The following is an 11,747-nucleotide window of genomic DNA, read 5'->3' on the forward strand; positions in this document are numbered from 1 at the left end:
ACCGACTGGAAACATGACGCTTTACTGGGACAGTTGAGGATTGTAACCAAGTGCAGATTTATTTTTATTTCACCATCTGTATAAGCAATTAAGGAAGATGCCATTTGCTGAATAACAAATGCATATACTACTGTTTGTAAATGTTTGGGTTGCATATTGAATACTATTTAATATACTATATTTAGAAAAGTACACTTGACAAGATGCACAGTATGCAGTGCAATATAATTCTATTCCAAACGCAGCTTCTGTCCGTGATAGAGCCAATTAAATCAGTGCACAAAAGGTGCAAAAGGTACAAAAGATGTCACTGGGACAGTACCTTTTCAAAACTTTCACCTTTGTACCTAACTTACCCGTAAGGGGGGCATATTGGTATCTTAAAGGTATACATATTAGCACCTAAAGTGTATATTAGTACCTAAATGGTATTTTTTAAAAAGGTACATCCCCATATCATATACACAGTCTATACTCCTACTACTGCAGCATAGTTTATATTATGTTTCATACATTGTATATATGTATGTGTGTATAGTTTGTATAGTGTATAGTTTGTGTATGTGTGTGTGTTTAGTTTTGCACTGTCTTGCACTTGTCATTGTAGACAACAAAGTAAGAATTTCATTGCTCAGGGAAACTTGTTTTCCTCACTGGGCATATGACAATAAACGCTTTGAATCCTTGAATCCAGTGACAGCTTTTGTACCTTTTTTCTGAGAGTGTGTAAAACCCTAAACATACTTCATACATGTACAATAAGTAGGCCTGTGACTGACAGGATCATGCACTTAAACACGGTTGTGCACTTGCATAAAGCATGTGTCTGACCTTGGTGTATTGAGTTGGAAGCATTATCTGAGAGTAAGAAGGATGGAGTAAGAGGTGGAGCAGCAGAAGTGAGTTTATTGCCGGTGCTGACGGGGCGTCTGCGTGATTGAATGGCGCCTGAGCCTTTGCTGAGAAGAGACACAAATCTCCTCTCAGCTCAGTACGTCTGACAGCAGGTGCTGAAAGAGTGTGTGTGAGAGAACTTCACTGCCAGTTCTTCAGAAACACACACACTCCCAGGACGCTGTAATGTTGAGCACATGCATGTATCGTCTTCCTGTTTCGTGTCACGTGCTGGCCGGACGTTTGGCTCGAGCGGTGTGTGTGAATGATCTAATTGTTCTTAGGAGCATGAGACGAGACTCTGTGTGTGTGTTTGCAGCTGGATGTGTTAAAGTTTTTTAAGGGCTCTTGGCTGAAGCACATCATGCTCTCTAATCTCCCAGCATGCACGCGGACGCCACCCTCACCGCTTCTCTAATCCACTTCCTGCGCTTTGATCCCTGATTGGCAGCATGTGCTGGTGCGTCTGAGAGTTTCTCCTCCAGCAGCGGCGCTGCCAGTTGACTGTATTTCACAGTGTGAGTGTTTCTAATGGGCAACTAAACAGAACTGTCTTGCTGTCTGCTGCCTAGGGAGCTAAAAGGTCCTCGTGGTGCTTTTTATGAATCTCTAATACATGAAAATGTAATTTAGTTGAGGTGGAGATTCACATTTATGACCTAAGACTAAATAATCTAATTAATTTTTTGAGGCTGGGTCCTTTTTGCTCGGGAACACCACAAGTGTGACTTTGTGCCATTTTGTACAAAATAAAAGCATTTAAATGCAAACTCCCTGGTTAAACATTAAAGTACACTAGTGTGACACATTTTCATCAGTTTTTATTTAATATTGTTGAATTATTCATAGATAATGCTTTTTTCACTCAAAAAATGAGGTGCCTACTCTCAGATAAACAAGGCTTACGATTAATCAGATGCAAATATAAATAAAAATCCAGTCCTAAATGAAAGAAAAGACGTTGACAAAAAGATTGAATCCAATCTTTGGTGATAATATAGCATAATGAGTGATTTATAAGCAATTTGTTGAGGCCCAGGAACACTACAAGTGTAACAAGGTGAAAAATCTCCCCCCAAAAAGTAAGAAAAAAAAAGTGAAGTAGTTATACCCTTCGTGAACAAAGTCACTAAATTTCAGTACAGTGCGATAACATTAACTAGTATTTCCGGGAAAAAGAAAATCTTCCCAGGGCAAAAAAGACCCAAACACAACATGAGGGTTAAGAGCAGATTGAACATATTTTTTACTGGAAAACAAGTCCAAAAGGATGAAAAAATACATTTTCTGTATCGTAAAGGATCCTCTTTATGAACACAGATGAGTAAACAGTATCTGTACTCTAAGGGCTGAAAGGTACAAAGCTGGTGTTTCTGAGCAGTGGTTATGAGTGGGAGACGATCACAGAGGAAAGGGTGGGACCGTCCCGCTGAGGTAACACACCCCTCATTCAAAACAACACCAGACTCCTGTATAAACAACCGCTTATCTCCCAACCGACTCACCAAACCAGTGACCTCCACACATCAAACACACATCTAAGAAACCGCATTCAGAACCATTCCAGAATAAAATTATTCAAGAATCATCATCTTGGCTCTTTCGTACGAACGGATTGTCTCTCATCTCAGAAAAAACAGTTTTCTGAAAATGTCCTCAGCCTCAGGCCATCCAAGACGTAGATGAGTTTCTTCATCAGATGTTGAGAAATGTAGCATTGCATCACTTGCTCATCAATGGATGCTCTGCAGTGAATGGGTGCCGTCAGAATGAGAGTCCAAACAGATGATAAAAACATCACAATAATCCACTTCACTCCAGTCCATCAGTTAACATCCTGTGAAGTAAAAAGCTGCATGTTTGTATGAAACAAATCCATCCATCAAGGCATTTTTAACTTCAAACTTAAAGTCTATAACTCATAATAATGCTTCTTCCAGTGATAAAGTCCATCTCCTGTTGTCCTGTCACATCAAAATCCACCAATATATATCTTTAGAACTGTTTTGGCTTGTAAACAGTGCTTGATCTGTGCAGATTTCTCTCCTGATTCAGACGAGATTACTTTTTCACTGGATTAAGTGTTTTTTATGGACTGATATTTTAGAAACAGAAATTAACTGATGGACTGGAGTGGTGTGGATTATTGTGATGTTTTTATCAGATGTTTGAACTCTCATTCTGACGGCACCCATTCACTATTGCTAAGATGCAATGTTACATTTCTCCAAATTTGTTCCCGTGAGGAAACAAGCATTGCACAAACAACACTTGTGATTATTATAATTAAACGCCTTCATTTATTGATCATGTGTGTCTCATTTGTCACCATCAAAAGCAAAAAGCCACTTTCCACACAACAGCTTGCAGTAAAATGATATTCACTACAAGTGTGGGAACCCTGCTGTACATGCAAAATTTCCTTCTGGATAATTTCCACTGTAACGCACACTAACGTACAGCACACTCGCCCGGCAGGTTTTCTCTGGTCTGTTATTCAAATCAGCTGGGCGGCACTGGAAGGAAACCTCGACTGATTTAAATGTCAAAAGATAATTTGAATGTGTCTGTTAAGGAGTTATTTAATTACCCAGAATCCTTATAGGCAGAAAGAAGCTGAATATGAGTAATATTCTGAAATGTCAAGCGCTCTCGCCTCATTTCATCCGTCCGGCCAGTAATGTGCTTAGTTGGTTATATAAGACTAAAAAATGAACGCATGAGAAAATCATTCGTGATTGTTGTGCATGTTTCATTTGGGAAGAGACTTGATTTTCAGCTACACTTGATGTTCAGGTTTCCAGTGTGTTCCTCTCAGGCGCCGTCTTATCAGTGACCTTGAGCGGTTTGCTGTAAAATACGACGGACTTGTGAAGTAAGCAACACCTGGGCTGTGTGGGTGTGTGAAAATACTGATACTAAACACACACACAGAAGCACTTCAGCTCACTTCTGCTGACAAACGCAGAAACTAAGTCAAAAACAAACACTTGAGAGTTTTTTATAAGGGCACAAATTCACAAAACTCTGAGTTCAAATTAAGCACACTGCAAAAAAATCATTTTCTTTCTCAGTATTTTTGTCATGATTTCCAGTACAAATACCAAAGCATTTTTTAATCAATATACTTTTATTTGACAAAATATTAAGTGAGTCTATGAATAAAACAAGAACAAATATCTGCAAAGAAAACTGTAATATATTTCAAAGCTAAACACGATTTTATTTCTGACCCCACTGTCAGATATCTCTTCTTGTTTTAAGCATAAACTCACTTAATTTTGATGCATTTCTCAGAAAACAAGTCTTAACATCTTTTGTAATAATATTCGTTTAAAGCATCTTAATTTGTCATTTTTTTTCCATTTAATTTCATTTCCATTAAAAATGTCCAAAATGTTTTATACTTTCTTCCAGTTACATTTTAGTAACACTTTATGTTACTATTATGCATTGTAACGTACCTTATAACGCATTATATGATCTCATTAATAATTGTAGCCACAGATATGATTCATAATAATGCTCATCTATTCATTGTTACACAGAAAATGCCATGCATTAAAACACGTGACAAACACAAACACAATTTTAAATGTAACCTATCTGCAAATATAATGCATTTTAAATTTGAATTACAGTTATAGTTATGAAAATAAAAAACGCTTTTTTATAAAATAGAGGCATATTTCTGTATTTACTCCTGTATTTACTCCTATTTCTGTATTTATTTATTTTTACTATGTCAAATTTATAATGCAAAGGTGGCACAGAAGACTGTTTAATGCTGCTCAGAGGTGGCATGAATGCATTTACACAGCGGTTACAACTGTATGCTTTGATACTCGGGGTTGAGGCGGGTCTGAGCAGGCTGGTTTTATGCAGCATTGCATCTTCAAGCTGCTGAATTTTGATCAGCCACAGAGCAACCTTAACTCAGCTGTGTAAAGACACAGTTAAGATTGCCGTTTCTGTAGTGTTTACTCACTCACTGATGTAAATCAGCAGCGGCGTCATGTGTCTTATTCGGGTCGGCATTACTTGATATGGGCAAGGTGACATTCCATATCGAATCTGACTTCCTGTCTTGAGGGCTGAGGGGCGGCAGCAGCTGCGCTAATGAAGACTGGTGTGACTGGCTGCAGGGTGAGCGAGAACAGGTGCAGGCTGGAGAAGAGAGAGAGAGAAAGGGCTCTCTGTTCAAGAGATCACTCACCCTTAACAGACACAAGGGCAGGTCCCGTGGCAAAGTCAAGTGGGCTAGGACAGGAAATTTAAGCTCTGCTGTTCAAGAGGAGATCATTTCATTTAGCCTTTCAGCTAGAATACTTCATAATACATCTGAAGTATTCCATAAAAAGAATGTTCTTAAAGGAAAATTTAGACTATTACAGTTCAAATCACGATTATTTTGTACCGAGGACTAAAATGTGGCATTGACACGTACTATAAAAAGGTCTAAGGTCTTGTACTTTTCACAACTCACATAATGTTTTTTTTAATTGCAGTTTTTAAAATTAAAAGGTTTTAAAAATTTTTTTTGGGTTTTTTTTTAAGTGTGTGTATATGTGAGTTTTTTAAATCTAAAGTTTTTAAAATTTTTTTGTGGTTTTTTTGTCTACTGAAAGTATATATATAACTATATATATAACTATATATATATATATATATATATATATATATATATATATATATATATATATATATATATATATATATATAACTATATATATAACTATATAGTTATATATATATATATATATATATATATATATATATATATTATAAAAATAAAGAAAGGGGGGAAAATAATTGATTTTTCTTTTTGTTTTTGGTGACATCATTAGGCTACATAATTACTAATTTGTAATATATAGCCCAGTGTCTCCTCAAACGCAATATAGTACAGTAGTTGTATATTAGCAAATATTTAAGTTACAAGAGATGATTCTTGTTTGAACTGACATGTTTGTTTTTCTGGCAATCAGACACTATTCATGAACTCTGTGCTTCATCTGACTGGCACCTGACTTCCTAAGAACAGGAAGAAAACATACCTGATGTGTCTTTGTCAGCTTTTTCAACAGACATCAAGTTGATAATAAATATCCTTTCGCAGCAAATATCTAACCAGCGACCCGCAGGGGATTTCATTTGGTTAATCTGACAATCATTGACATCAGCTGACATTCACAAGTGTTTGTGACAGTGTGAACCAAGAATAGAGACTGAAACCAAATTATAGCTGTATATATATATATAAGTTATTAAATGTTTTCCCCAAATCTGAAAAGTAGGCCTATCAATAAAAACAGTTCAAGTCCAATTAGAAATGCACTATTTTACATAATGTTTGTCTGATATGTATTGTCATGTGCACTATTTGTGTGACCAAACGTTGTTTCAGTTAGGATGCTGCCTTATAAGGTCGCTCCCTATGTAGACAGCAAGGAAGTTCACATGGCTTTGGAATAGAGCTAAAGTCCTTCATTTAAAAAAAAAAAAAAACACTTCCAAATTGTGTTATATAAATATATACACACATTAAAGCAGGAATATTGGGTTCCTCCGGCTCAGTCTTTGGCTTGTTTTCAGCACGTCTCTCCATCCTACACTTACCGTACTGATAATTAGCTCTGGTTTAATTCCACACCACTGCTGGAAGGAGTAAATGATTACACAGATTAACCGGCAATTTGAAAATTACAATGATTTTGCAGCAGAAACACTGCTGAAGCTCCGGCCAAAACTACAGTCTAAATGATAGCAATCATCTAACATTTGATCATTTTAGGAACCGACTGTGGATAAAAATGTGCTCAAGAAGATTAATTAATAAATTAATGTTGTTTATAGCAGTGCTACATCATCGAGAAACTATAGATTGTTTTTAGTCTGTATATTTTACATTTAAATTGTTTTAATTTTGCTACCGTTTTAATAATTTTGTAGCATGTTTGTCATTTTTTATTAGTTTTGTATATATATATATATATATATATATATATATATATATATAATTTTTTTTTTTTTGAGTTTTAGATATTTTAGTACATTACAATAAAGTCCCATTAGTTAATGCATTCACTAACAAACAAATAATACATACGTTTTTGTTAATGTTAATAAAAATACAACTGTTCATGCGAGCTCAGTAAAATAATATTAACTTTACTGATTTAAAAATGTATTAGTAAATGTTGAAACTAACATTAACTGAGATTAATAAATGCTTTAGACGTATTTTGTGGTTAACTAATGTCAAAACCTTACTGGAAATTTTTACCACTAAAATGAGAAATGTTTTCTTGGCAATTATCTAAAAGAATAAATCAAATAATATTTTTACATTTTTATGTAATAAAAATAAATTAATAAAGATAAGTTGTTTTATTATTTTTTTTATAAAATAAAGTTTTATTATTTTATTTTATTAATACAGTATTTCATTGTTTATTTCAAGTAACGATATTTTTACAGTTTTAGTTTATATAATCGCCCTGGTTTACAGTCCAGAAATGCAAGAAATACAGCACAAATATATATTTAAAGTCAAATATGTGGCCTGACATCCAATTAATATCAGATTTTTTGCGTTTGAAATCGATAATGGTGTGAGAAATGCCACAAGTTTACTGCGGTTTAATGTGACGAACGGATGTGGTTAGTAAACAAAATCAGCAGCTATAAGAGTGACGATCCTGGCTCACAACTCAGATTACAGAGCTGTACAAGCGTAAAAATAGACAATCAGTGTGTGCACACACTGGGCAGAGAATGAGTCAGTGTGCCTTTTTTATACACTCGCTCCCATAATGCCCTGCGAGGCCTTCGAAAGAATCTCAGCCACGCGGAGCGAAGCAGTCGCATGTACTGAGACCACACGTGCATCTGTCAGCATGACTTCATATGCATCTTCTGCTGATCACACACAGAAACTATTACATGACACTAAAGTACAGCTCCAGTGTGATGTAATGAACCGTCCTCGTCTATAAAGGTCATGTGGATCCAATAACACGCACATGCATCCTTCACTGTGGTCCTCGTTCTGATTTAGCCGGGTTTTAATCTAGTTAGCCGGGTGCATCGGAGCCGGAGATGCGCGGCCAACACTTAGTCTTACTGACAGCTTTGACAGTGAAATATTATTCTAGGAAACGGTTTCCACTTATAGCTCAGGAAGACGGGCAAGTGCTTCACAGAGGAGACATGAGACACGCTGGAAACTTGAACGATGAGGCCTGAAACACAAGTGTGTGACTGAAAAAACATGCAACCCAATGCAAATGTGATTTGCATTTTTTTTTAGCAACGCGGCAAGCATGCCTTCTACAACTCATTTTCAAGTTTGAAGAAGCAATCGATAGTTCAGCTAAAAATGAACATTAGCTGCAAATGTGCTCACACTCAGGCCTTCCAAGATGTAGAGGAGTTTGTTTCTTTATCAGATTTGGAGAAATGTAGCATTGCATCACTTGCTCAGCAATGGATGCTCTGCAGTGAATGGGTGCCGTCAGAATGAGAGTCCAAACAGCTGATAAAAACATCACAATAATCCACACCACTCCAGTCCATCAGTTACTGTCTTGCGAAGACAAAAGCTGTGTGTTTGTAAGAAACAAATCCATCATTAAGATTTTTTAACTTCACTTGTGGATTATTGTGATGTTTTTATCAGCTGTTTGGACTCTCATTCTGACGGCACCCATTCACTGCAGAGCATCCATTGCTGAGACACTGATGCAATGCATTTCTCCAAATCTGATGAAGAAACAAACTCTTGGTACCTCAAAATACAAGGGTAATACAGCACTAAACAAAAAACAAAGATGCCATGTTCATTTGAAATGGAATGTATATTTCAAAGGTATGAAAGTGGCATTCACATCAGCTCAAGGAACAATGCCGTTCCTTTAACAAAACACCATTTTCACACAAGCAAACATCAGCTCGATCACACGCAGGACATGACAGCAGAGCATCGGGACATTTCTCATGAATCAACAAAACCCAGTTAAGTCGACGACTGCAATGATCGAAACTTAAAATACGAGTCACATCAACATGATGTAGATGCACCCAATAAAATGTTCTGACACTCTTTGGTTTGAAGTACAACAAAAAGCACTTGGTCAAATGTGAATCGTGCATCCAAACCAGTTACACACACAAACCAAAATCAAAAGCTTATTCTGAGATTCTGAAATGCATTAAGTGTACTTCAACAAACACAACCCAACATTCAGATATGCAAATGACCGGTTACAAAAAAACATGTACAAATAAATACAGAATCATATGCAGATTTCATGGCCACATTAAACGCTGTGTATCTCCAGTGAGAGACTCCGTGGATGTGTCAGTGCGACACTGAACGTCTCATTAAAATCCCTGCACACGCGATCTTTTCAGGCCTCCGGGAAGATATCGATTACATGTCAGGAGCCGCACACAACTGACAAATGCAGCTGCGCTGAAATGGAAAGTGATGGTGGCATTTCTGTTCAGCGAGGACGCACTGGAGGCGCTTCACATTTACAGCCCATGAACATATAAAGAAGACGGGGCTAGTTGTCACACCTTATACTCCAGTGTATTTTTTTCGACCAGGCAATTTTTGTATGAATACAGACTCTATTACAGTCTTTGCAAAAAAAACACACATATGACCTTTTAGACTACTCTTGTCTAGAAAATACAGCTTATTGAATGCATATAGCGGGGCATGCTGTCACAATGGGAACATTCAAATTTTTGGGACAGATTTTGGGGGAAAATGAAAAATACTTAAAATATAGGCCTATATATATATATATATATATATATATATTTTTTTTTTTTTTTTTTTTTTTTAAAAATTGGAAAAATTTTAAAAAACAACAAAATAATTATATAAAACAAAATTCAGAAAATAGTGTATATATATATATAAATAAATTACGATGTGACAGCTTGCCCCAACCTGACATTTTTGAAAAAAAAAAAATTTGGACCTTCATTAGTAGCTCATTCACGATAATTGGGACATTTTTCCCAATTTATCTGAAATCACCTTCTATATTTTTGACTCTTACCATGGTTTTACATTTCACCAAATGCATATTACCCATAAATCATTACAGTTCTCTTTTGAAGGGCAGAATCCACAGAACCCATCCTAATTTAAGTCGCATAAGCACAGCTGGACAATACACGAGCGTTCATGCAAATGGACTTTTGACTCTGAACGTCGCTGTGACAACTTGCCCCGGCCCCCCGTACAGTCTCCGAGGAGATATTCCCGCTGGTTATTCAGAAGTGATGTCTTTCAGTGCATGAAGTGCGTCCGTGCGCGCGTCCAAGTGCACGAGGTGACACTAATAAAAAGCGACGCCCGCGAGCTCCGCTCTGCGCGTCTAGCCCGCGATACGCGAGGGAACGTCCTACTGCGCGTTTCGGAGCATCTTCTGCGCGGAGACCACGAGCAGCTGCTGCTTCTGCCGGCTGGACTTGACGGCCAGGATCGCCTGGCGGTTCTTGTACTGGACCATCTGCAGCGTGATCTCCGCGTTCCAGCCCTCGTCCTGCGGGCACCTGAAGTCGATCTCTCGGCCCTCCGACATCACCACCGTGAAGTACACGTACTTGCCCTTGCGCTCCACGCAGTCCACCGTCTTCATGTTGGCGAAGTGCAGCTCCTTCACCTTGCAGCCGGTGTCGTGGTGGTGGTGTTTGGGTGGGTGAAGCATCAGTCCGTCCTCGGTCAGCACGCAGCGCTTCTTCTTCCACAGCTGCAGCAGCCCGTCGCTGCGCTTCTCCAGCGCGCCCTCCTTCAGCACGCGCGCGCCACCGCCGCCACCGGACTCCAGCATCGCCTCCGATCGCGCATGAAACGCTCTGGGTTCGGGTTTGGGGCTGAGGGTGGGAAGGCGGTCGGATGGAAGTCCCTAGTCTGCGAGGACTGTGATGATCAAGACGGAGCGCGCGCGGGGGTTTTCTCTCACGCGCGGACCGCCCACTGCATGCGCGCAACTCAGCAACATCAGCACACACACACACACACACACACAAAACACACACACAAACACGTGTTCATCATGGACTGTCTCAAAAAAACAAATAAAGCGCCTATGGCTACAGGAAGCATTTTAGGAATCAGGTTTATTCTAAAATAGATTGTCATTTAATGTAAACATTTGGAAAGAGAAATGCTACATTAAATATTGCAATAGTATTATGTAATTAAAAGACAATGTTTCAACTATTTGAAACAAACCATTAAAATATTTCTCTTCAGATTTAAAGTTAATAATTTTTTATATATATATAAACATTTACAATATGCACTAATCAGGGTTATAATAACTAAAACCAGAACTAAAACCATAAAAATCCAATACACTGACCACTACAAAAAAAAAAAAGAAAAAAAAAGGGTATAACAAAATTACTAAAAATCACTTTAATTTTAGTAAAATTAAACCGTAAAATATAAGATTCAAAATACAAATAAAAACTTTAATAGTATCTCAGTGCTACTATAACATTGGTAATATATTACCAAGGTATAAAACTATCCTAATTTAACACGTTTATGATTCAAATTAACCATTGCATGCTGTCATGAGTCCGCAATACAAATATTAATGATAATAAAACAAAAATAAGTCGTTAGACAAGTGCAATATTTTTTTTTCGTGTAATTAATAATTTTTCCCCCTCTTGCATTACAAATTTTCACTGAGATGATCATTACTTTTAGCAACATTTAATGATATATAAACCAATTACACATTCAGTCTTTAAACTCCATCTTTTGAAATCAGTAACAGACCTATTTCATCACTCAAAAAAAAAAAAAGGTTGCACTT

General features: G+C 37.3%; 1 protein-coding gene across 1 annotated transcript; it reads right to left on the reverse strand.

The window, feature by feature from the left end:
- Window positions 1-9,873: 9,873 nt before the first annotated feature.
- Window positions 9,874-10,929, reverse strand: LOC109080927 (pleckstrin homology-like domain family A member 1). The gene has a single exon (XM_042737979.1). The coding sequence runs from the start codon at window positions 10,746-10,748 to the stop codon at window positions 10,320-10,322; it is 429 nt and encodes a 142-aa protein (XP_042593913.1). The 5' UTR covers window positions 10,749-10,929; the 3' UTR covers window positions 9,874-10,319.
- Window positions 10,930-11,747: the final 818 nt, after the last annotated feature.

The sequence above is a fragment of the Cyprinus carpio genome, chromosome A4 (assembly GCF_018340385.1).
Source record: "Cyprinus carpio isolate SPL01 chromosome A4, ASM1834038v1, whole genome shotgun sequence".
Taxonomy (NCBI): domain Eukaryota; kingdom Metazoa; phylum Chordata; class Actinopteri; order Cypriniformes; family Cyprinidae; genus Cyprinus; species Cyprinus carpio.